Here is a 25884-nt window from a genome sequence, read left to right as displayed (position 1 = left end):
GACTATACTGTGTTTATACATAGTGAAAGTTCATACATATTTATTGATTTACTTTAGCTTGGAAATAGGAAGTCATATTGCTACTTGGCTTGTCAGCATATTGGATTTCTTTCCTTCTTTTAGATTAATTTTTGTAGTCTTAATATTATCACAGAAAAGGGGCGCCTGGGTGGCTCAGTGGGTTGAGCCTCTGCCTTCGGCTCAGGTCATGGTCTCGGGGTTCTGGGATCGAGCCCCGCATCGGGCTCTCTGCTCGGCGGGGAGCCTGTTTCCTTCTCTCTCTGCCTGCCTCTCTACTTGTGATCTCTGTCTGTCGGATAAATAAAATCTTTAAAAAAAAAAAAAATATTATCACAGAAAAAAGTTTGAAGTATTCTGGTTACACTGACCAGAGAAAAAGATATCGGATTAGTAGAAATTTATTTTGCAGTGTACTTGGGAAAAGAAACAAAAAAACTTTTTTTTTTTTAAGATTTTATTTAGAAACAAAAAACGGTTTACCATTCCTTTTCCCATATTTATTTTCCTTTTACTTGTAATATCTTTATTATTTGAGACAACTCACTATTGATTCTCTTTTTCAGATCTGCTTTCCAATATCATCATATATGCTCCCTTAGTTCTTCAGAGTTGTTCTTCTAAAATCACAGAAACTTTTGACTATTTTTCCTTTCTGCCCCTTCAGACTGTACAAGGGCTGCTGAAGGCAGTGCAGGTAAGTCTTCTGACTCCTAAGGAACTTGACAAGACTGAGGTTGAACTCCCTAATAGAAGTCTGATGTGATTCTTCATAAATACTAATGTCTGAGAAATTCTGTATCCCTGATTCTAAAGCATAAAGTTTTGTATTAAAAAGGCAGGAGCACTGAGCTAGACTCTGTTTCCAAGTTTACCCCTTCTTCCTGCCACAGTTCTCTCTCCTTTCCTTAGTTTTAAGTTAGTGAAGTGATTGAAGAGCACTCAGAAAATTGAGTTAAAATTATAAAGACATTCATAATTAGTATTTCAATGTATTCTATTGTCCTTACTACTAAGTGTAATAAATATTGAAACATGTATTTTAAAATAGAACTAAATTTCCTTATATAAGTCACAGTGTAACAGTATTGGGTAGAAATGAGCTAAGGCTAATAAACTTGGGTTTTGTTTTGTTTTTTTACCCACTTGTTCTTTGTCTTCCAGCCCCTTCTGAAAGTCAGTATGTCAGTGAGAGACTCCTTGATACTTGTCCTTCGGAAAGCCATGTTTGCCAGGTATGGAGCCTCCCATGAGACCCTAGCAAGTAATGCCTTCTGACGTTACACACCATCCTCTCTGCTAGCTCCTCATACGGCCTGTTCACAGTGGTCATGCAGATGTCTGACCCAACAGAACAGCTTTCGTCAAGCAAGGCCTGTGCTGAGTACAGGCTTCCTTCTCTCATTCAGTTTTCAGAGTAGCCATACAAAGTCAGAATTATTAGTTTCCACTATACAGATCAGGAAACTATGGCTTAGAGAAGATAAGTGACTTTCCAAAAGTCAAACAGAGGTTGATGGGGCTAGAATTCAAGGTTTGATCTCAGGTACTCTGCTAACACCCCTAGAATAATCTTCAGGACAAGGTTCAGTCCCAACTGGCAATAGTTCTGAAGAGGAAAACACCAGGGGTGCCTGGGTGGCTCAGTTAAGCGTCTGCCTTCGACTCGGGTCATGATCCCAGGTCCTGGGATCCAGCCCCACATCTGGCTCCCTGCTCAGTGGAGAGCCTGCTTCTGCCTCTCCCACTACCCCAGCTTGTGTTCCCTCTCTTGCCGTGTCTTTCTCTGTCAGATAAATAAAATGATTTAAACGAGAGAGAGAGAAACACCTTGAAATATTCAGGAAACTCACTCTAGTGAACATTGATCAGAATTGTGGTCTAATGACTGTAGACCTCATAAACTGTTAAGCAGTGTGAGGTTTTTTTGGTTTAGCCAATGCCTCCTGATCTCTCTTCCTTAATTTCTTAGTGTATAATCTAGAGATGGTGATATTGCCTCCTAAAAAGTGTTATGAAACCAGTAATGGGTAGAAATATTGGGTACTTTAAATATGAGATGTTCAGTATCACATTGGCCATTTTATAGTGCATTCGTGGATACCCAGGGAACAACTAGTAATCATCCCTTTTCTAGAACTGACAGTTTTTTGTTATTTACCCAGAGGCATGTGTACCAGGCCAAGATTGCTTTGTCATAGCTCCTCTGTGAATTAGTCAGACAAGAGTCAGACAAGTCAGCGAGACGAGTGTCTTATTTTTCTGGACAGAGAGTTTGTAAGGCACCAAGCACTATACTCCTCTGTGAAGAAAGGAAGGAGTCCTTCAGACACAGAAAATCAACAATTCCCTTTGGTATTTCATACTTATATTTGAGTCATTGGCACATTGGATAGCTTCTCAGTACTCCTGTTCGCATTCCCCATGTAGAGGAAAGTGTAAATAGTGTCATGAGGTTGAGTAGATCGTGAGATAGTGCAAATCAGCCGAATTCCTCTACCACTAACTGCCAGAAACAGCTGATGCTTATTTTGAGTATATAAATTCATTTTATTTTGCTCTGTGCTTCATAACTTATTCCTTCTCTGTACAGAACTAACTGGATTTGTCTGACCCCGAAGCCTATTCCTGTGAATTTAGTGCTGTTTGTTAACTACCTCTCTGTCTGTTCCTGAGCTAGCCAGCTTGATGCCCGAAAATCTGCGGTTGCTGGCTTTTTGCTGCTCCTGAAGAATTTTAAGGTCCTTGGCAGCTTGTCGTCCTCTCAGTGCAGTCAGTCCATCGGCGTCAGCCAGGTAAGCCCTGTGCACATGGCACCGTGACGTGCGTCGGGGGCAGGAGCCGGGGATGTGCTGGCTGTGCTTTCCCCCTGCTGCTCGGGTTGTGCAAATGATCCTGAGCGTGAGCGTCTGCATCTAAATGCTGTTATTATCCCCCTTTTTAGTAGTTTGTGTACTTTGCACCTGAACTTTTAGTAAGCCTGGTAATCTGAGAAAATAAAACTTTGCATAATTTTTTTGGTAATCCAGACTTCGGAACAATAAAATTGTTTTTATACCTTAAATTTGTATTATATGACTTGTAAATAACAAGTTAATGTGACAGTTTTATCAGGAATCCTTTATTCTAGTGTAGCTATACAAGACTCTGTTCATAACATGGCACAGATTAAATACTAGGAGCACAGGGTATCAGTGTATTGTTATCAGCATCCCCATCTTAAGGATGAGAAGACTAAGGCCCAGGAAGGTTAAATAACTTGCACAGGGAGATGGAAGCAGCGACGGGGAGAGTGGGGATTCGACTGCTCAGTATGCACTACCTCAGACAGGCCTGGAGTAAGGATTAGGAGTCTTGGGCTACAGCTGCTGGATTTATTATGTAAATCAAGCAAGGGCTGTTATCCGTTGTCTTGTCCATTTCCTTTTTTTTTTTTTTAAGGATTTTTTTAAAGATTTTATTTATTTATTTGATCACAAGTAGGCAGAGAGGCAGGCAGAGAGATCGGGGAAGTAGGCTTCCCGCTGAGCAGAGAGCCCGATGTGGGCCTTGATCCCAGGACCCTGAAATGACCTGAGCCGAAGGCAGAGGCTTAGCCCACCGAGCCACCCAGGCGCCCATTGTCCATTTCTAAACTAAAAATTACCCACCTCTAAACCTCTTGGGATTTTTGTGGAAGCAAAAAGATCTAGATTCTGCCAACTATTAAAGACATTTAAAGGTAGTGTTTTAGGCCTTTTAAGTAAAACTAAGTATATTATGACTCTTGGATTCTAGTGGTGTGAAATCATCTGTGTGCCTTCCTAATAAGCAACTGACTTTGTCAAGGACGACCTTAAGGGATGGACAAGAGTTGATGTTAAAATGTTTGAAGATTCTTATTCTAAACCAGAATAAGAGTGGCACTTACCATAGTCTCGTGATAATTGCAATGCCAGCCTCTGTCCTGGGTTTTGGCATGTGAGGAAAGCTAAGTCTAAGTTTCTGACCAAGAACATAGGGTCATTTTACTTCTTTTAAGAAAATTAATTTGATGAACTGTCCTCTCCTCCTTTCAGATCCTTGTGGATGTTCACAGCCGTTACAATTCTGTTGCCAATGAAACTTTTTGCCTTGAGATCATGGATAGTTTGAGGAGATGCTTAGGCCAGCAGGCTGATGTTCGACTTATGCTTTACGAGGTAAATCAGAGTGGAAGGAATGTAACAGCCCTGAACTAATAATCCTTTTTATTTTCATAATTTTTTTTGATATAAAAGTATAGTTTACTCTTGTTTAATGCAATTAGGATTGGTAGTTTTTAATTATTAGCCAAAATTCCAAATACCCAGAAGAAAATCAAGATACTGAATATAAACCACATTGTACAGTTTACGCACAATAAACCTGTCATTTAGGAAAGGCTTTGTGTCTGTGTAGAAGACTCTTTACTCCCAGATTCCCAGCTGCCCACCAAGGGCCAGTCTTGCAAGCAGGCTTTACTAAGGATAACAGTCTCAGACCTACTGTGTTGACTCTTTTCTGCAGTCATCCATGTGCAGAAAAGAATCCCTGCCCTTATCTAGCTCCAAATTTTAAAAATTAACTTGATAAGGTTCGTAGACTGATATGTTAGGATATTGGTATTCATTTATTCATTGAAGACGATACATCATCGGTTTGTAAAAACTCTTTATATATTAACACTTGTGGTCAACTTTGTTGCAAGTGTCGGCCAGATTGCCATTTTCTTGGCGGTCGTGGTGATGATGATGATGATACTTTTAGTACAAAAATACTAATTTTTGGTTGTTTAAATCTATTGATCTTTTCCTTTAAGATATGTTATTTTTATGTGTGAAGAGTGCACAGCTTTCCAATGAATATTCACTAATATTTTCTTCTAGTTTTTTTCTATTTTGTTTATCTGCTTAGTCCGTCTGAAATTGGTCTTGCTATAATATATAAGGAGTTAACTTTTCTCCAGGTTAATCATTTGTCCAGACATTATTGCCTTCTTTCTGGGTACTAAGTCTGTTTCTACCTGTATGCTCTTCCTTGATTACATCTACAGATTTTTGTGCCAAGACGGCAAGTGTCTTTTATCATTATACATTTGTAAAATACTTAGGGATAATTTTCTTTTGTGTCTTTTCTTTAAGAAAATTTTTAGGGGATCAACTCTCATTTGCTTTTTCTCAAAGATGAACTGTACAGTCTGTTTTCCTGGTTCCAAAAATAAAGTTTCCCCCAGGGTTTTAATTTAAATAGTTTCTTTGGTGGGGGATACAGAGGGAGGGAGAGAGAGAGAGGATCTTTTTTTTTTTTTTAATATTTTATTTATTTATTTGACAGAGAGAGATCACAAGTAGATAGAGAGGCAGGCAGAGAGAGAGAGAGAGAGAGGGAAGCAGGCTCCCTGCTGAGCAGAGAGCCCGATGCAGGACTCGATCCCAGGACCCTGAGATCATGACCTGAGCCGAAGGCAGCGGCTTAACCCACTGAGCCACCCAGGCGCCCCGAGAGAGAGGATCTTAAGCAGGCTCTATACCCAGCAGAGAGCCCGACATGGCGCTCAATCTCAACCCTGAGATCATGACCTGAGCCGAAGGCAGCGGCTTAACCCACTGAGCCACCCAGGCGCCCCGAGAGAGAGGATCTTAAGCAGGCTCTATACCCAGCAGAGAGCCCAACATGGCGCTCAATCTCAACCCTGAGATCATGACCTGAGCCGAAGTCAGGAGTTGGGTGCTTAACCAAGTGAGTTACCCAAGTGCCCCTTAGTTTAAGTAGTTTTAAACTATGACTGGGAAATTGTGGATGGGAAGAAATACCACAGTCATTTACATTAGGGTGCTTTGGGCCAGGAGACACTTTCAAAGCACTGGAAACTTAAGTGGACGTAATGTCCTAGAAGGGAAGACTTAATGAAGGATGGAGAAAAGAATGAAGCTTGGGACATTCTTCACCATAAAGGAGCAGAGTACTCCAAAGCCAGAAGTGACCTATTGTTTAAAATTTGTAACAGTTATGGTCAGTATATTAATCCAGTTCTCAATGATCAGAGATCTCTTTTTAGGCAAATAACCTAAACTTCCTGAATCGTTTCTCCTTCAAATATGGTCTCAGTCTTTTTCAAAGAATTGAGAATAGGGTAGAGAAAGAGGATTGTTTTAAATTTGTGATTGTTCATATCACTAGTGTATCTGTTAAAGAGCTTACTGTTTGTCTCCTCTCAGGGGTTCTATGATGTCCTTCGAAGGAACTCTCAGCTGGCTAATTCAATCATGCAGACTCTACTTTCACAGGTAATACATATCTTTTATTTTCTGGATATACAGAACAAATAATAAGGCATGGAGAGATGATGGACATTTTCCAGACTTTTCAAAATATAATTCCCAAACAGTTCCCTGGTTCGTACATTGTGAACATGCCTGGGTATGTAATGCTGTCATGATGTTTTATTTTAATTACCAGTTATCTCTCCGCCCTGTTGCCATCATCTTAACGGTTATCCTCCCACTGAATGGTGTGCACCCTGAGTCAGAAGGACGCTTTAAAGAACCATTCGTATAAGGGCCACCGGCAGCTGTGTCTGTTCGTTTTACTTCTAAAAAGAAAAGAGAGATCTGAAGCAGATGTAGTAAAATATGGACGTGTTAAATCTGGTCTACAGATCCATAGGTGTCTATAGGTTATTTTCTGTACTTTTCAGTTTAAAAGGATTTTTAGATGAAGAAATATTTCATAGGATGATCACAATGAGAAGAATTCAGCTGGAGAATATTTGGCATAAATAAGACCTTTTATCCTGAACATTTACTTGTTAAGCATTATTTAAATCTTTTTTATAAAATTGCTTTATTGAGAAACAGTTTCTACTCCTTACAGTTCACCCATTTAAAGTGTACAACTCATTGGTTTTTACTATATTCATAGAATCGTCCAACCATCTCCACAATAGATTCTGGAACATTTCATCACCTCAGAAGCCTCACAGCCTTTAACTACCACACCCTAATTTTCTCATCTTTCTCCCACCCACCTAGCCCTAAACAACCACTAATCTGCTTTCTGTCTTTACCAATTTGCATATTGTGGACATTTCATATAAATGGAATCATACAATATGTGGTCTTTTGTGACTCATGTCTTTTCACTTAATATTTTTACGGTTTATCCATATTATAGCATCTATGAGTATTTCATTCCCTTTTATGGCTAAATGATATTTTATTGTATGGTATTTGAGTCTTTTTATATATTGAGAGTTTGTTGACTCGTAACCCTCACAGAGCTCCCTGGGTATAATCTGAAACTGGCCTTTATGTTCAGAGGGCAGGGAGAGACTAGCAAGAGAGGCAGGCCGCTCCAGGTTGGTAGGTAGCAGTTTTAAGAAGCAGAAAGAACTTACCGCGTGAGGCTTTTCTTGGACAGCAGCAAGACCAGTGTATCCATGCGCACAGTCACCTGCCACATCGTAAAAGGCTAAATAGAGGCCTTAACTGGACTTAGTCACATGGACTGTAGATGTTCTCAGCACCACATCACCATCTCAAGGCCGTGTCCTTGGAGCGGCTGCTGGGAGCAGGAAAGGCAAGCAGAACCCACATTCCGAGGACAGGGGAGGGGAGGACCGCTGATCTCCCATGTCCAGCTCATAGGTAAACTGGTGGTCACATCTTCCTGGTAACTTCCCTAACAGAGTTCAGGATGCTTTATGTACTGGTAATGACAACAATACCTACTGCATCATAGAGAGGGCCAGCTGTGTGGGAGGCACTATAGATGGGTGATGTCATTTGATCCTACAAAACCCTGTGAAATAAAAATTGTTACCTCCATTTCAGATTCTGAAAGGTTAAGTAATTTGTCCACGATCCCATAGATAGGAAGTGGCAAAGCTGGGATTTGAACTCAGATCTTCTTGGCTCAAGAGCCCAGGCAGGAAAAAACCTCATGTGAAAAACCACCAGATTAAAAACAAGGAGAATCTTTTCAACAAAAGATGTTGTGAAAATTGGATATTCACTTTCTGAAAATGAATTTGGGTTCTTACTTTACACTGTGTACAAAAATTAACCCAGTATGGGTCAAAGACCAAAACATTAATAGCTAAAATTTTAAACTTCCTAAAATATAAGGGAAAGGCTTCATGACATTGGATTTGTTAATGATTTCTTGGACATTGACCAGAAGAACAGGTAACAAAAGAAAAAAATAAATTGTCTTCACCAGAATTAAAAACTTTTGTGCAGTCAGCACTGTCCACAGAGTGAAAAGGCAGTCCACAGGATGGGAGAAAATATTTACAAATCCTATTTGATAAGAGATTAATATCTAGGGTATAAAAAGAACTTCTACAACTCAACAACAACAAAAACAACCCAATTTAAAATTGGGCAAAGGATTTGAATACACATTCATCCAAAATATACATATACACAAGTAGCCAATAAACCCAGGAAAAAAAATGCTCAACGTCACTCGTGACTAGGAAAATGCAAATCACAACCACAGTGAGACACCACTTCACAGCGTTAGGATGGCTGCTGTCAGAGTGAAAAATAACAGATGGTGGTGTGTGTATACGGAAATCGGAACCCTTGTGCATTCATGGTGGTACGGGAGAATGGTGCAGCTGCTGTGGAAACAAGCATGGCAGTTCTTGAAAAGAATTAAACAGAATTACCACTTGATCCAGCATTTCCCCTTTGGGTATATACCCAAAAGAAGTGAAAGCAAAGATCTTGCATTTTTTTTTTAATTTTTTATTTATTGGACAGACAGAGATCACAACTAGGCAGAGAGGCAGTCAGAGAGAGAGGAAGGGAAGCAGGCTCCCTGCCGAGCAGAGAGCCCGATGCGGGGCTCGATCCCAGGACCCTGGGATCATGACCTGAGCCGAAGGCAGAGGCTTAACCCACTGAGCCACCCAGACGCCCCAGATCTTGCATTTTTAATCCAATATGATACCCCTCCTTGGGATGGCCGTGTCTAGTCAATTCACATTTAATGTGATGATTGTTATGGTTGGATTTAGGTCTGATATTTTGCTATTTAGTTCTTTTTACAGACTTTTTAACTTTAAGTATTTTTAAATTCTTTTTAAAGATTTGGGGGCACCTGGGTGGCTCAGTGGGTTAAAGCCTCTGCCTTCGGCTCGGGTCATGATCCCAGGGTCCTGGGATCGAGCCCCACATCAGGCTCTCTGCTCCGCAGGGAGCCTGCTTCCTCCTCTCTCTCTGCCTGCCTCTCTGCCTAGTTGTGATTTCTCTCTGTCAAATAAATAAAATATTTTAAAAAAATAAATAAATAAATTCTTTTTAAAGATTTGTTTATTTACTTTAGTGAGAGAGCACGCATGGGAGAAAGCAAGGGGGGTGGTACAGAGAGAGAGAATCTTCAAGCAAACTCCCTGTTGAGCACGGAGCCCAACATGGGGCTTCACTCCACAACCCATGAGATCGCGACCTGAGCCAAAACCAGGAGTCAGATGCTCAAACCACTGAGCCACCCAGATGCACCTCTTACTGTATTTTTAATTTTGCTCTGAGGTTACAGTGTGCATCTTTAATTTATTTACTTTAATCTTTAATTTATTACTATATATTTAGGTTAATACTGAAGAAAAATAATGGCTAATGTTTCTTGAGCTCTGTTATGTGCTAAGCATCGAGTTTGGGTTTTTGTTTTTGTTTTTTTTCTTGTTTTTTTTTTTTCAGCACTTTCCATGTGTAAGTATGTTTAATCCTTATACAGCCTTATCAGTTTATAGTAATAATAATCTTATATCACAGATGAGGAACCAAGGCATGGATGCTTTTTTTTTTTTAATATTTTATTTATTTATTTGACAGAGAGAGAGGTCACAAGTAGACAGGCAGGCAGAGAGAGGGGGGAAGCAAGCTCCCTGCTGAGCAGAGAGCCCGATGCGGGGCTCGATCCCAGGACCCTGAGATCATGACCTGCGCTGAAGGCAGAGGCTTAACCCACTGAGCCACCCAGGCGCCCCGGCATGGATGCTTTTACCAAAATTACTAATAAGTGGTTGTCCTGGGACTTGGACTCGGCCATTCTGAAAATGCTTGTGCAGGTTTACAGATTGGTGTGAGCGTGTGCGATGTGTTTTGGGGAGTTAGTGGAAATGGAGTAGGAAAGACTTTCTCAACATGATGCCTGAAGCAAGGGTAAAGGATGTGCTTGGGGTCAAGCAATACAAATTTTGCTACATTGTTCTTTGGACACTTGGGAAATACACCTTAGAAGGTATCAGACTTTAAACGTACCATTAGTTTGACCCGTGAAAGAAGTGAAAAGCACTCATGAGCCATGGTGTCTTTCTTTCATCACCATATATAGTTAAGACAGTTCTATGAGCCGGAACCTGATGTGCTGCCGCCGCTGAAATTAGAAGCTTGTATTTTGACCCAAGGAGATCAGATCTCTCTCCAAGAACCACTGGTGAGTCTTTTGGTTCGTCTATAGACATTATTTTTACTGTTAAGTGAAAACATCAACCTTGTTGATAGAGGCAGTCATCAGGAGAGACCTCTTTCCTGAAAGCACTCTTCTGGTTCTCCCAATGAAATTTTACTCTTAAATCTTCCCTCTTTAGCTTTCCTGATCCGTCATCACGTTGGGTCTGTCGGTAAGATAGCTCCGTGTCAGCGCTTGGCTAAATCAAGACATCCATCACTTCCCCTGAGCAGCATTTTGTCTCCCATTGATGACTCTTTGACTATATAATATGCTTAAAATATACTTTGGAATGGGGAATGAAGGTTGCCCAGTAGCAGATGAACCCAGGGAACCTGTTTCATTAGTCGGAGGCGGGGAGTGTATGATTTATGCTGAACTAGAATTGGCATTCTCGAACCTTCAGGGGAACTGGGATAGGTTGTTCTTCTGTTCTTGTGCTCTAGCCTGAGACAGGGAAAAGAGAAGATGAAAACTGAAACTTCACCATCCCAAGAAACTTAGAGCACATGACGGGGGAGGGAAGTGGTCTTTAAGTGGTCAGATCCTGCCTTCATAAATGGGCCTTCTTGTGTGTGCCACGAGATGGAGATGCTCTGTTGGTCTCCCAAAGATGCCCTCAACATAAGCCCCTATCTTTCAAACAGCCTCTGGGACTCAAGGGTCAGAAAGAATTTCACTTGACAGCCTCCGTGGAGTTTCCACCAGAGCAGAAGTAGCACTTTCTGATGTTGCTGTCCGAGGTGTCCAGTACTCACAAAGCCCGTTTTGGGGAAAGGTCAAGAAAGGATGCCTTTGTTGGTTCAATTTTTTCCAGTTTTGCTAATTGGGGGTGACTTGGTTTGTGATGCTAATGAGGAACTTCCTTTAGCCTTATAGGTAAGAATTTATCTGTCGATTATCCACGGCCTCCTGAGTTGTCCCTTAAACACTCAAAAATGCTTACTCTCTTCTTCTACAGGATCATCTGCTGTGTTGTGTCCAGCACTGTTTGGGCTGGTATAAGAGTAGAGTGATGCCCCTACAGCAGGAAGAAGAGGAGGAAGAAGAGATCTACAAAGAGTTAGAGGCTGTGTTGGAGTCTGTTACTAGTAGAATGATCAAGAGTGAACTAGAGGACTTTGAACTGGTAATTGCTTAATCTCAGCTGTACTGAGTGATGTCGGTTTTTAATAGCTTACTGATTTTTTTAAAGATTTTATTTTTGAGTAATCTCTGTACCCAGCATGGGGCTTGAACTCACAACCCTGAAATCAAGAGTCGCTCGCTCTACTCACTGAGCCAGCCAGGCGCCCCCGTAGCTCATTAATCTTTACCTTGTGTCTTTTAGGATAAATCAGCAGATTTTTCTCAGAACACTGGTGTTGGCATCAAAAACAATATCTGTGCTTCTCTTGTGATGGGAATTTGTGAGGTTCTAATAGAATATAATTTCTCCATCAGTAATTTTAGGTAAGGTATTGCTACGACTCTCTTTGCAATTTGAATACTCCGTTTTATGTTGTGTTTTTTGGTTTCTTTTTTTAAGATTTTATTTATTTATTTGACAGAGAGAGATCACAAGTAGTCAGAGATGTAGGCAGAGAGAAAGGGGGGAAAGCAGGCTCCCTGCTGAGCAGAGAGCCCAATGCGGGGCTCGATCCCAGGTCCCTGAGATCATGACCTGAGCTGAAGGCAGAGGCTTAACCCCTGAGCCACCCAGGCGCCCCTGTTTTTTGGTTTCTTAAGTCTAACAGTACAGTGGGCACTGGACAGACCACAGGCCGTGACAGTCTCTCTTAGGTGGACATCTAGCCTAAGACCAGAGACGGTGCTCTTTCTATCAGAGGACACCAAACATACACCACAGGGGTGGCAGGCTTTCATTTACTCCAAGTTCCCAGACCCTGGACTCAAGAAGTTCTGACTTCAGTAGAGAAATTTTGTTTGGTTGATAGTATTGGACTTTCATGCTCAGCCTTGACTGGTAGAAATAAGAGAGAAAGAAAAAAATAACACAACGGATTAGAGAGATCTGGAACTCAATGCCAATTAATTCATTTATAATGTGTTTAAAAGAGAACATCTGAAGAAACATTGTGATGTCCTTATTATTGGGTATGAAAGTAAACCACAGTATTCTGACGCTTGACCTTAACGATCTCTTTCCTTTTATATAGTAAGAACAAGTTTGAGGAAGTTCTGAGCTTATTTATGTGTTACAAGAAACTCTCTGACATCCTTAACGAGAAAGCTGGTAAAGGCAAAACTAAAACGGCCAACAAAATGGAAAGTTTTTGGTCCATGAAATTTGTGTCTGATCTGCTCACTGCTCTCTTCAGGTAAGTTTGTAAGTGTGCTTAAAGGCGTCTGCGCAGTAAAGATAGTAACGGGTTTACTAGTGTTACCTAGTTTGGAGTCACAGTTCTGAGTGTATGTGTAATAAAGAAGTCAGGAGCTTTAAGTTTCTTGACATGAAAGCCAGAGAATTCTAGGGAGGTCCTTTAAAGAACTACCTTGAATTATTAATAGAGAAAATTTAGAAACAGTAGCCTACTGACGAAAAGATAGGAATGGATCGCAGTAAGGTATTATAGGAAAATCAACCTGAGTAGCTTGAACACTGTAACAGATAAAAAGGGAAGAAAGAAAAACCAATGAATTGAAAAAGGAACAACAGTAACAAAACATGTAGGAAACTGGCATTTAATCTTACCAAGTAAAGGAATTGGGGGAGGGGAGGAAAGGAGGTCACCCTGAGAAGGAGGGTCGTAAAAAGAAGCTGTGGCAGTGGCCGGCGTGGGCTGCCTGGGGGCTGTGGTTAAGAGCTTCCTAGGTCCTGCTCTTAAAACCTAATTCCGGATCCCAGTAGCAGTAACAGAATCTCCTCTCTCTCTAGGGACAGTACCCTAAGCCACGAAGAGAGCCTTTCTGTTCTGAGGTCCAGCAATGAGTTTATGCGCCACGCGGTGAGCGCAGCCCTGCAGAAGGTACAGCAGCTCAAGGAAACGGGGCATGTGAGTGGCCCTGACGGCCAAAACCCGGAGAAGGTCTTTCAGAATCTCTGTGATATAACTCGGTAAGTCACTGTCCCCCTCAGAAACCTGTTCCACTTGCTGTGGAAACTCCAAGAAGGGAAGTTGGGGGTCGGGTTGAAGGCAGCTTGAACTTGGACATGCCTTAAAAGTGCGCTCACTAATACTGGGTCTTTTTTTCTAGTCCTGCTTTGATATGGAATGTTGGGCACGTAGAAAATGTTATTCTCTTACCAGAAATAAAGAGGGCTCTTACCTAGTGACTAGTTCGTCAGCAGGTGGACATAACAACTTTGCTGTATCTCACCCAGCAACAAAGGACCAAAATGCTTGAAGCACAAACCGACAGCACTGAAGGGGATAGAAATAACTCATCCCCTGTCAGGAATCGGTGGAGAACCGGTAGGTAGAATATCAGGAAGGACACAGAAGACTTGAGCCGCACTTGACACCCGGCTTGACTTCATGGGTATTTATACAATATTGAACAACAGCTTCAGAATGCACGTTTTTTTTATGTGCACATGGTATATTCATCAAAATGGACCCTGTTTTGTGCCATAAAACAAACAACACATTTTAAAAATAGAAACCAGTGTGTTCTCTGAGCATCAGTAGAATTAAAGAAAGCAGTAACAAAAGTATTTTTAATTTTTAATAATCCTTTTTTAAACAACTGGATTATCCTTGTATGGTTGGAAATTAAGTGCATTTCTACATAACTCAGAGAGGAAGTCAGGAGTCAGAAAATACTTTGAATAGAATGAAAATGAACACTACATTTCAAAATTCGTATGATTCAGCTAAAGCAGTGCTTAGGTTGAAATCTGTAACTGTCAGTGGTTACATTAGGAAAAAAATATCAAATCTCTAAGTTTCCACATTAAGAAAAGAAAAACAGATTAAAATGAAAGTAAGTAGAAGGAAGTAAGTAATAAAGACAAAATAGAATCATTGAAAAAAGAAACAACAGAGGGCACCTGGGTGGCTCAGATGGTTAAGCGTCTGCCTTCGGCTCAGGTCATGATCCCATGGTCCTGGGATCGAGCCCCACATCTGGCTCCCTGCTTGGGCGGGGAGTCTGCTTCTCCCTCTCTCTCCCCATTGTCCCCCCCTGCTAGTGCTCCCTCGATCTCTCTGTCAGATAAATAAATAAAATCTTTAAAAAAAAAAAAAAAAAAGAAACAACGGAGAAAAATGAATGAAACCAGAAGCTGATTCTTTGAGATCAGTAAATTCAATAAATCGTAACCAGACTGATGAGGGAAAGAGAGGATACAATTACAAATATCAGATATGAGGAAGAAGAGATAGTCGCTACTGATTCTACAGACAGTAAAAATTGTAGTAACAGTATGCCAATAAACGGTATTGCTTAAATGGACAAATTTTTTGAAACTCTGCAATAGGTAAACTGAATAATCCTGTGCCTATATGAAGAAATTGAGAGGTGCCTGGCTGGGATGTCAGAGGAGCATGTGACTCTTGATCTTGGGGTTTGTAAGTCGATCCCCACATTGGGTGTAGAGATTGATTAAAATCAAAATTTTTTGGGATGCCTGGTTGGCTCAGTCGGTTAAGCAGCTGCCTTTAGCTCAGGTCGTGATCCCAGGGTCTGGGACTGACTCCCGCATCCGGCTCCTTGATCAGCGGGGAGCCTGCTTCTCCCTCTCCCTGCCACTCCCCCTGCTTGTGTTTGCATGCGTGCTCTCTCTCTTTCTCTGTCAAAGCAAATAAATAAAAACTTTAGCAAAATAATAACTTTTTTTTAATTTGTCTGGTTCAAAATTTTCCCTCAAAGAAAACTCCATACTGGTGAATTTTGCCAGACATTTAAGGAAGAAATTATATAGGGCACCTGGGTGGCTCAGTCGGTTAAGCATCTGTCTCTTGATTTCGGCTCAGGTCATGGTCTCAGGGTCATGGGATCAAGCCCTGCATCAGGCTCTGTGCTAGATGTGTAGCCTGCTTAAGAAGATTTCCCTTTCCTTTCTCCCCCGACCCTTCTAAAAAAGGGAGAAAGAATACCAATTTATGCAAACTCTTCCAGAAAATAGGAGGGAACATGTTCTGACTCGTTTTATGAGGCCAGCAGTTCCCCAGTGCCAAACCCAGTCAAAGACATCATAAGAAAACTGACCAATTCCCGTATTCCCTTCCCAATATGCTAAAAAAATATTAGCAAGTTAAGCCCAGTAGTTGTAAGAATGATGATGTAATTAAGTACAATATTTTCTCAGGAATGCAAAGTTGGCTCAAAATGTGTAAATCAGTCATAATTCATATCAACAGACTAAAGGAAAACACCCTATAATCATCTCACTAGATGCAGAAAATTCAACATAAATTTGTGATCAAATCTCTCAGCAAACTAGGAGTAAAAGAGAATTTTAGCAATCCAGAATTTTATCAGTCCATGAAAACCTATGTCAGCAGCATATTTAATGATTAAACGGACTGAATGCTTTCCCCCCTGTACTCTCACTGTTGCTGTTCAGCATTATACTGAAGGCATAGCCAGTGCAGTAAGACAGGAAAAAGAAAGAAAAGGCATCCACAGTGGGAAGGAAGAAATAATAGGGTCTTCAGGGACATTATGGTTGTCTGCATAAAAAATTCCAAAGACATTTTTGAAAAGCTAGATACAATAGGTGAGCAAGGTTGCAGAAAGCAAGGGCAGTATTTTTTAAATTGTATTTTTATTTACATGCTAGCAGTGAACAATTGGAAATTGAAGTTTAAAAACAAAACCATTTACAGTAACAACACAAAATGTGAACTTCCTGGCGAATCTAACACATAAGATTTATGTGATGAAAACTCAAGCATTAGAGCAATCAAAGAAGACCCAAGTAAATGTAAAGATGGATTTTATGTAAAATGTAAAAATGTCCACAGATTAGAAGATGCAGTATTGTCAAGGTGTAAATTCTTTGCAGATTGACCCATAGATTCAACACAATTTTATTTTTTTAAGATTTTATTTAATTATTTCACAGAGAGAGAGCACAAGCAGGGGGAGAGGCCAAGAGAGAAGGAGAAGCAGGCTCCCTGCAGAGCAGGAGAAGCCCAATATGGGACTCGATCCTGGGACTCTGGGATCATGACCTGAGCTGAAGGCAGTGGCTTAACCAACTGAGCCACCCAGGTGCCCTCAACACAATTTTAATCAAAATTCTATCAAGCTTTATTTTAGTAATTGACAAGATGATTATAAAATTTATGTGGAAAAGGTAAGGACCTAGATTAACTAAAACAAGTTTGAAATAAAAGAACCAAATAAAAGGACTCACACTACCTGGTCTCAAGTCATATCAAGTTACTGTATTTAAGATAGTGTTGTATTAGCAGAATCAGTGGAGCAGAGTAGAACAAAAATAGATCCCACAACTATGTTCATTTGGTTTTTGACAAAGGTGATGAAGTAATTTAATGGAGAAAAAATTCTTTCAACAAATGGTTTTGAAACAGTTGGACATCCTTTTTTTTTTTTTTTTTTTTTTTTGGTAAAGATTTTATTTATTTATTTGACAGAGACAGCGAGAGAGGGAACATAAGCAGGGGGAATGGGAGAGGGAGAAGAAGTTCCCTGCTGAGCAGGGAGCCCTGTGCCAGGCTGAATCCCAGGACTCTGGGATCAGGGCCTGAGCTGAAAGCAGACACTTAACAACTGAGCCACCCAAGCACCTCAGAACAGTTGGACATCCACTTTTCAAAACAATGAACCTTTTTTCATTCCACACGTCATAAAAAATTAACTTAAAATGGGTCAAAGACATAAATGTAAAACCAAAAATTGTAAAACATCTAGAGGAAAACAGAAAGATCTTTGTGATCTTATTTTAGATAAAGATTTATTAGAGCACCAGAAGCACAAGCTATATTTTTAAAAAAAGGAATTTAACTATGCTCTTTGAAAAACACTCTTAAGGAGATTAAAAGACAAGTCACAGATGAGGAGGAAATATTTGCAGAGCACATGCTTGATGAAAGACTGGTAACCAGAGTATATAAAGAACTCTCAAGCTTATAAATAAGTTTAAAATAGCAAACAACCAAATTTAAAAACGGGCAAAATATTTGAACAGCTACTTTAAGAGAAGACCAATAGATGGCAAATAAAGAAAGACACACAAGGATGGTCGACAATAATTAGTTCATAAACTAAAAAATAATAAAAAGACTGACAATACCAGAGTATCATGGATGTGGAGGCATTTGAACTCTTACCGTTGATGGAAATGTAAAAAGGTACGACCACTTGAGAAAACAATTTGGCATTTTCTTCAAAAAGTTAAGCACACACCTACCGTATGAGCTACACGTTTCACTGTCAGGTATTTACCCAAAAGAAATGAAAGCATCTGTCCATATAAAGGTTTGTGATTTGCAGCTCTGTGCGTAATAGAACTTGGAAACAACTCACACATCCATATCCAGTTGCGTGGAGAACCTGGTGTGTGTGTACGGTGGAATGCCGCGTAGCGGTTAAAGGGGATAAGCAGCCCACACGTGCCACCGCACAGCTGAATCTCAGAGGCATGTGCTAGTAGCAGACTAGACTGAAGAGCTACCGTTTTTACCTGTTTTTTTTTTTTTTTAAGATTTTTAAATTTATTTATTTGACAGACAGAGATCACAAGTAGGCAGAGAGGCAGGCAGAGACGGGGTGGGGGAAGCAGGCTCTCTGCCGAACAGAGAGCCCTATGTGGGGCTTGATCCCAGGACTCTGGGATCATGACCTGAGCCGAAGAAAGAGACTTAACCCACTGAGCCACCCAGGCTCCCCTTACCTGCTGTTTTGTAAATAACGAAACCATAGGGATAGGAATCAGATCAGTGATTGGAAAATCGCGGCGAAGGGGTATAGAGCGGTGTAAGGGAGCTTTTGGGATGACAGAAATATCTTGATTGTGGGGGTGATTACACAACTGTATCAGTTTGTTAAAATGCATTGAATGGTTCATGTATAGGATGTGAATTTTATGGCATATAAAACTGTACCTCCCTGAACCTGACATTAATAAGATCACTTTTCTGGGGCGCCCATCTGGCTCCATCCGTAGAGTGTGCCATTCTGGATTTCGGGGTCGTGAGTTCCAGCCCCATGTTGGGTGTAGAGCTGACTTAAACATAAAATCTCTCATTAACCACTTTTCTCTTTCTCAGGGTCTTACTTTGGAGATACACCTCCATCCCTACTTCAGTGGAAGATCTGGGAAAGAAAGAGAAAGGGAAGAGCATCTCTCTGCTGTGCTTGGAGGGCTTGCAGAAGGTCCTCGGTGCCGTGTCCCAGTTCTGTCAGCCCAAGATCCGCCACTTCCTCAGGGCTCTGGGTGAGCATTTCAGCTTTGCTCAATTGGCTTCCTGTGGGTTTCTCTTTCTTAACCAAACCTCTGGATTCTGTTTGCTCGTGTACCAAAGGACACCTGAGAGCAGTCCTAATGTTGCTAAGGAGTGACATCTAGTGGATTCAGAGCTGGCACTTACTGGCTTTTACATGTGACCACAAACAATGACTACAGATTGAAAGATAGTTCTGAGAAATTGTAGAACATTAGGAATACATTTAAATCGGCCCCCAGACTTTTTTTTTTTTTTTTGGCTTTCTAAAATTTTAGCTTAATATTAAAAGGCCAAAAAAGCATAGGAATTCAGTCCATTTCAAAGAAGATCACATTCTTTTCCTTTCCTAGATGTCACAGATAATGAGGGAGAAGAGGCGGAAGACAGCATCAGTCAGAGAGCAGCGTTCCAGATCCGGCAGTTCCAGGTAGGAGGCCTGGGCACGCTGCCCTCCTTGCCTGAGGGCCCTGCAGGGGGACTGTCGGCTGGGCTGGCTGGTGGGGTGGGCAGACAGTGAGCGAGAAGGACGGGATTTCTGGGTCATCATCCAAACAGCAGGACATAGCTCTGTGCGTGAAGGTAATGGCCTATGGCACCGTTGCCTCTGAGAGTCACTGAGTTGATAAGAAGAGGTAGCCAGGAGCCCATTAGTGTATGGAGCGCATCTCTTTGTTTCATGAGCGTGGTATGGTCTGGCTTCGTCGGATTGCACAGACTGGACGGTGAAGCCTGCCAGTCTCTAGCCAGTGGTTGTCACAGTATCAGGACCTTCTGTTACAGAGGATTTCTTTAACAAACGATTACAGAGTTCCTGCTCTGTGCCGGGGACTGTTCTAGGTTTTGGGGGTGTAACAGGAGAAAAACAAAACCCCTCCCCTTGGAGAGCTTGCACTGAGCGGGGAAGGCAGCTGACAGATAAGAGAGTATTTCAGGTGGCGAGAGGGAGACAGGGCAGGGGAAGCTGTGGACACCGCCCACGCCAACATCTGCGGAGGGCCTCAGAGGGTTATGAGCCTCCCAAAGTCGGGCGCACTATTCATTCCTAACCCCCATTTGGCGGGGGGTTAGAGGAGAAGGAGTCCGTAGTTTTCAAGGGAACACTCAGATTTGGGTCGAGAACAGGGTAGGAAATGACTTGTTCAATCCAGGTTTATTTTCAGACTTTGTCCTCTCGGGATTTTGATCTCTTTGAATCCTTTCTGTCCCGGCCTTACGAGTCTGGCTAGATGTCTCTTCTCCGTGACAGGAACATGCCTGCTAACGTTTCTGCGTGTACCTTCCTTTCCCAGAGGTCTCTGATGAACTTACTTAGCAGCCAAGAGGAAGACTTCAACAGCAAAGAAGCCCTCATGCTAGTCACTGTTCTCTCCAACTTGTCCAAGCTGCTGGAGCCGTCCTCCCCCCAGGTAGAAGCACCGCTGCTTCAGCCCCCCACCAGCCCTCCTTGGAAGGCCCGGAGTCCTGCATCTTAGACGTGCAGTTGACCCTTGAGTAACACGGGCTGGAGCTCTGGGGGTCCCCTTATACCTGGATTTTTTTCTGATAAGTACAGCACAGTACTGTAAATCTCTTTTCTCCTGATGAGTTTCTCAATAACCTTTTCTTTTCTCTAGCCGACCTGTTGTAGGAATACAGTATGTAATACATATAACACACAGAGTAAGTGCTACTTGACAGCCGATCCGATCGGCAAGGTGTCTGGTCAGCGGCAGGCTCTTAGTAGTGACGTTTTTGAGGAGTTAGAAGTTCTCCATGGAGTTTCGACTGCTAAGGGGGTCAGTGCCCCTGACCCTTGTAGTTTTCAGGGATCAACTGTATATATCTAACTGTCGTCTTTAAATCTCTAAGTAGTCGAAGATCTGGCAAATGCACCTTTCTCACAGGGTGCTTCTACCACGACGTAATTACGTGCAGCCGTGGAGGGCACGAGCATACGGCTCTTGGTTTGGCCGCTGCCCTGACCCTTGCCAGCAGTAAGCACTCTAGAAAAAAATCTTGTTTATCTTTGGTGCCTTCAACCTTCTTAGCTTGTGTCTTTACTCACTCTTGGTGTTTGCTCTTTTCTAAGAGGAAAGTGTATGAATTATCATGAAGGTAGCTGACATGAAGCACTTGACCTTCTCAGCAAGGTCAGCTGGTGCGAAGTTTGGGAGAAATTCAGCAAAAGGGGATTAAGTCGGAAAGCGTGACTATAGTCCCAAACCAGAAGGAACTCTGTGAGATGGGTTGTGTGTATGTGCACATAGGTAAACACACGTCCGTAGAAACGTGGACCACCTGAGTGCTCACACTCAGGGAAGAAAGGGGCCCCATTTTGTGGGTCTGTTCCATTCTGGAGCAGTTGCCCTATAGGATGCCGAAGAGCACCCTTGATGCCTCGGGCTGTGTGCTCCGACCACATCTGCTTCCCCATCCGTGAGGAAGACCGGCTCCCCATGTGAGCCCTTGGCTCCGGAAGAGCTAGTCTTTAGCGAGGACGGCGGTGTTGGAGTGCTGCAAAGCCAGCCTGAGCATCCTGTTCCCATTCCCCGTAGCCCAGAGAAAGTCCCTCTTGCCAGCCACTCCTGTCGTCCTAGCACCGAGCCGCTCCTCCCGCTCTGCCTTCCGCCTCCTCGTTTCCTGCTGCTGCGGCGAACAGAACACAAGGAAGGAAACAGCTGTGGGGCAGTGGGGCTGAGGGAGGTTTGAGGGAAAGTAGATGGTTCTGGAAAGGCTCATAGATACAGGAAAATTTTTTTCATTCAAAATTCATGACCCACCTATCCCTGTAACTTCAGGTACTCTCTCCTAATTTTTTTTTAATTTGATTTTGAATGGATAATAAAGTCCTGTGATTTGAGAACCGGAAATGGTAAGATTTGCAGTGAATGGCCTTCCTGCTGTCCCTGTCCTCCTCCACCTGCTCAGTTCTTTCCGCCCAAATAAGTAAATAACCTTTTTCATTTCTGATGTATCCTTCAAGAGTTTCTTTATTCCTGCGGAGCAAATATAAACATGGATTCTTGTTCCCAGCCCTGCCCGTCTTCGCGCAAAAGCTTGTTTGCCGCCCGCGTAGTACTTCAACAGCGTGTTCTGGAGACCTTTTTACATCGTTCCCACAGACCTTTCAGAATTAGCGTCTGAATTCATTTTTTACCCCAAGAGGTCAAACTTTGAGTTTGTACTGTATTTAAGCGTACTGCATTTCTTTGCCTTTATGGCTGGAAACCTGTTCCAAAGAGCTGCTGAAGTGCGCTTGAATGTGCGTCCAGCAGCGCAGGGCCTGCTGCCCCAACACCTAGAGTCTCTTCTCCTTACCTGAGAAAACTCCGTCTGGGGTGCGGCTGCTTCCTTTTTTCCCTTGCTCCTTTCTAACCTCCTCTGGCCTTTTGGCTCCTAGAAGCTGATTCTGCTGGTACAGCCCAGATCTTACTCTCCTCTCCTGCATCTCTCCGGCAGACTGACCTCCTTAAAGATATCTCCGACGTGAAGTGTGTGTGGCATGGGAAGGGGAAAGGCGCGTTAGCCCTGGACCATGGTGGGAGTCGGGGGAGGAAGCTTAGAGGGGCAAGAGCCCAGACGCCAGGACCTTCAGCCCTTCATTAGGCACAGACGTTGAGAATTGAGTCATGTGTTACTGTATTACGAGAGAAGGATCTGTAATTCTTATAATTCTTGGCTCATTTTTACGCTGCTAGTAGATTTCCACTTTAGACGCAGGCGCATGTTTTGGCAGGTGATGAGAATTGGAAAGGTCTCTTGTAGTCTGACAACAACTAGATTTGTCTGTCTCGTGGCATGTTTCTTTAATATCTGAATGTTCTCTAGTTTGTGCAGATGTTATCCTGGACATCAAAGATTTGCAAGGAAAACAACCAGGGTAAGTTTCCTTCCTTTTAGGCTTTATGTAAAATCATCATTTCCAAATAGTATTTTATTTTATTTATTTTTTTTTTTTTTAAGATTTATTTTTTTGACAGAGATTACAAGTAGGCAGAGAGGCAGGCAGAGAGAGAGAGAGAGGAGGAAGCAGGCTCCCAGCCAAGCAGAGAGCCCGATGCGGGGCTTGATCCCAGGACCCTGGGATCATGACCTGAGCCGAATGCAGAGGCTTTAACCCGCTGAGCCACCCAGGCGCCCCTCCAAATAGTATTTTAAAAAGGAAAGGTACTGGGGCACCTGGGGGCTGAGTGGGTTAAGCTGCTGTCTTCAGCTCAGGTCAGGATTTCAGGGTCCTCTGATCAAGCCTTGCATCTGGCACTCTGCTCAGCGGGGAGCCTGCTTGCCCCCCCTCTCTTCCTTCTTGTGATCTTTCTCTCCGTCAAATAAAGAAATCTTTTTTTTTTTTTTTTTTTTTAAAAAAAAAGAAAGGTACTCACTACACAGTCAACAGAGTGACCAAAATGAAAAAGAGCCATGCCCGTGGCTGGTAAGCATGCAGAGTGGTCGGCCCTCCTGCTCAGCGCCGGTGGAGGGCCGCGTTCGTGTAGCCAATGGGAGAACTGTTGGGCAGTGTGTGCTCACGGCCCAGCAGCCCCACTCCAGGCCCCCGCAGGCCACCAGGTTCTCCCGGCGGCGCTGTGTCTGTAGGCAGAAACAAACCCACGCGTCGGTCGGCAGTGGAGGGGGTGAAGGCACGGCAATGCGCACACGCAGCCGAACCCTGAGCAGCAGTGGGAACGGCAAGCCACCAACACCCAACATGCAGGGATTGCACAAACCCGCCATTAAGAGGGAATGCTTCCCGCACGAGTCCATTTAGATCAGGTTCAAAATCGGACGCCGCTAGATGTGATGGTAGAAGTCAGGAGAGCAGGTGCCTTGCTGGGGCGAGTGAGGTGGGAGGGGGTTTCTGGGGGTGTTGGTAGCGTTCTGTTTCTTGATCTGGGCGCTAGTTCCTCAGCAATAGTGACCGGAGAATGATAGGAAACCTCTGCCTTGTTTGGCCCCGTGGACAGGAGTGTGGCTTGTGGGAGAGCTGCCTTGGACGGACTGTGTCCAGCGTTGGGATAACGTATGTGGGACGCGACAGGCTGCGTTTCTGGTTAGGCCCCCCTGTCCCCCGAAGACTGACTGGGTCAGAGTTGACCTTTTCATTTTCTTTCCTTCCCACTCTTAGAGGATCCCTCGTTTTGCAAGGGCTTGATGAATCTGCTCTTCAGCCTCCACGTTCTGTACAAGAGTCCCGTCACCCTGCTGCGTGACTTGTCCCAGGACATCCATGGGCATCTCGGAGACATAGACCAGGTATGGCAGCGAGCCTTTGCTGCGACACGGTGATGGGCTGGGGCTCGGGGCCAGCCTTCCTGCAATCCCATCTCCTCTCTCTCTGCCTCCTCAGGATATAGAGGTGGAGAAAACAGACCACTACGCGATGGTGAATTTGAGAACAGCTGCCCCCACTGTTTGTGTAAGTGTGGACCACCAGGCCCTGGGAGACAGCCTTGTCATTGCTCCCGTGTTACTCCCTGCGAAGAGCACACTGTAGTGGCTTGTGTGTCCGGATGGGCCCAGTGGTTCTGTTACTCCAGCAGCTGCGCGCAGGGAGCCATGCCAGGCCTTCTTTTCTTTTACAGTTGCTTGTTCTGAGTCAGGCTGAGAAAGTCCTAGAAGAAGTGGACTGGCTGATCACCAAGCTTAAGGGACAAGTGAGCCAAGAAATTGTCTCAGGTAAGGTGCGCTCAGGGTGGAGTCACAAGGATTGTGATGAGAGAGAGTCCCCAGAATCCAGATTGGATGGTTGCGTAAAAGTGCAGCTTGTAAGCCAGTGAGGGGGAGAAAAAGTGCAGCTTGTTTGTTCGTCGGCTTGAGCCGGATTTCCAGTGCGATGGAAAAAGTAGACGGTATTGTGGCTTATGATAGAAGGGCTATTGATTGATTCTGCATGATGAATTACATGCTCGTTGTCCCCACAAACTTCCCGTTTCATCGCGGTTAGTAGATTTCTAAATCTCCTTCACTTTAACTAGAAAATAAGGTCAATGGTTTTGAGTGTGCCAATTTCATTTCCCTCCAGAAGAGCCCTCCTCTCAGGCAACCCGGCCAAATCATCCCATCGAGAAAGCCATCATCATGCAGCTGGGAACTCTGCTTACCTTCTTCCACGAGCTCATACAGACAGCCCTGCCGTCCGGCAGCTGTGTGGACATCTTGTTAAAGGACCTTTGCAAAATGTACACCATTCTCACAGCTCTTGTCAGATACGTGAGTATCCGGGAGATGACCTGCGTCCCTCCTGCCATGCTGCCCCAGCCAGCTGGAGACCCAGCCGGGGCTCCGCTGTCCGCAGGGGAAGGCCCCTTGCAGAGCTCTTGCCTACCGCTGTGTAGGCTGTGGTTTGATTCTGGTTTGGTCAGTAGGTGGCAGGTGTCTCCAAAGGCCAGGAAAAATAGCAGTTGACGGCATAATTCTAAATCTTCCTTTAGAGGCCTCCCCACCCTTTTTTGGGGGGTGGGGGCATATAAGTATGTGGCGTGTGCTTGAGAGTGAGCGCCTCTCCGAGGGCCGTCTAGGACTTAATCTAACATGGCTGTAGAATTCAGCGACACTTGATTGCACACAAAACGGTACTATTTCAAACCAGTCTGGGCACTAAAGAGGTGTTTAGTCCTTATTTCTTTAACAAGTAGGTGTTAAATGCCTGACAGGTCAGGTGCATGGGTGGGAGAAAGGTTATTAATTTTAAGTGCGAGGATACTCTGCCCTGGGTCTGAGTTGATGCTCCCTAGTGTCTGTTAGCAGGGAACCCTTCTGCACTTGGAATAGTTTTGGTCCACAGCAGACACTCAGCAGGAGGTAGGCACGGGTGGTGTGGTTCTGATTCTACAGTGATCCTTGTTAAATACGTAGAAGGGCCTAGACAACCCGAAAGGACGGTAGACTGCTGTGTGGTGTCCCCAAGCAGCAGCGCGGCCATCTCAGAAGGTACGGCTCTGGCCACGCGGTGTGTTTCTTAAACTTCCCTGCTGGAAATACTGAAAGCCTCTTCTCTTTACTGGCATTTTTAAAGGTAAAAGAGGAAAGTCACTGGTTTTCTAGATGCAGGAGCCATTGGCCTGAAGAGCTT

The 25884-nt window shown here is 43.4% G+C and overlaps 1 protein-coding gene across 4 annotated transcripts in view; it reads left to right on the top strand.

Annotated features, from left to right (window-relative positions):
* The window catches only part of FANCI (FA complementation group I), a 95620-nt gene that overhangs the window by 62938 nt on the left and 6798 nt on the right, over nucleotides 1–25884 (top strand). For all 4 annotated transcript variants that reach the window (XM_046007600.1, XM_046007599.1, XM_046007598.1 and 1 more), the window contains 18 exons: nucleotides 585–715; nucleotides 1183–1253; nucleotides 2699–2813; nucleotides 4077–4199; nucleotides 6237–6305; nucleotides 10363–10464; nucleotides 11441–11608; nucleotides 11810–11931; nucleotides 12639–12800; nucleotides 13358–13537; nucleotides 18663–18829; nucleotides 19190–19266; nucleotides 20129–20245; nucleotides 22647–22698; nucleotides 23938–24065; nucleotides 24160–24228; nucleotides 24395–24488; nucleotides 24835–25022. In XM_046007600.1, coding sequence (XP_045863556.1) covers nucleotides 585–715; nucleotides 1183–1253; nucleotides 2699–2813; nucleotides 4077–4199; nucleotides 6237–6305; nucleotides 10363–10464; nucleotides 11441–11608; nucleotides 11810–11931; nucleotides 12639–12800; nucleotides 13358–13537; nucleotides 18663–18829; nucleotides 19190–19266; nucleotides 20129–20245; nucleotides 22647–22698; nucleotides 23938–24065; nucleotides 24160–24228; nucleotides 24395–24488; nucleotides 24835–25022 — 2135 coding nt within the window. The remainder of the gene's footprint in view (nucleotides 1–584; nucleotides 716–1182; nucleotides 1254–2698; nucleotides 2814–4076; nucleotides 4200–6236; nucleotides 6306–10362; nucleotides 10465–11440; nucleotides 11609–11809; nucleotides 11932–12638; nucleotides 12801–13357; nucleotides 13538–18662; nucleotides 18830–19189; nucleotides 19267–20128; nucleotides 20246–22646; nucleotides 22699–23937; nucleotides 24066–24159; nucleotides 24229–24394; nucleotides 24489–24834; nucleotides 25023–25884) is intronic.

Source organism: Meles meles, chromosome 6, assembly GCF_922984935.1.
Source record: "Meles meles chromosome 6, mMelMel3.1 paternal haplotype, whole genome shotgun sequence".
Classification (NCBI taxonomy): Eukaryota; Metazoa; Chordata; class Mammalia; order Carnivora; family Mustelidae; genus Meles; species Meles meles.
This window is presented reverse-complemented; position numbering and strand designations above follow the sequence as displayed.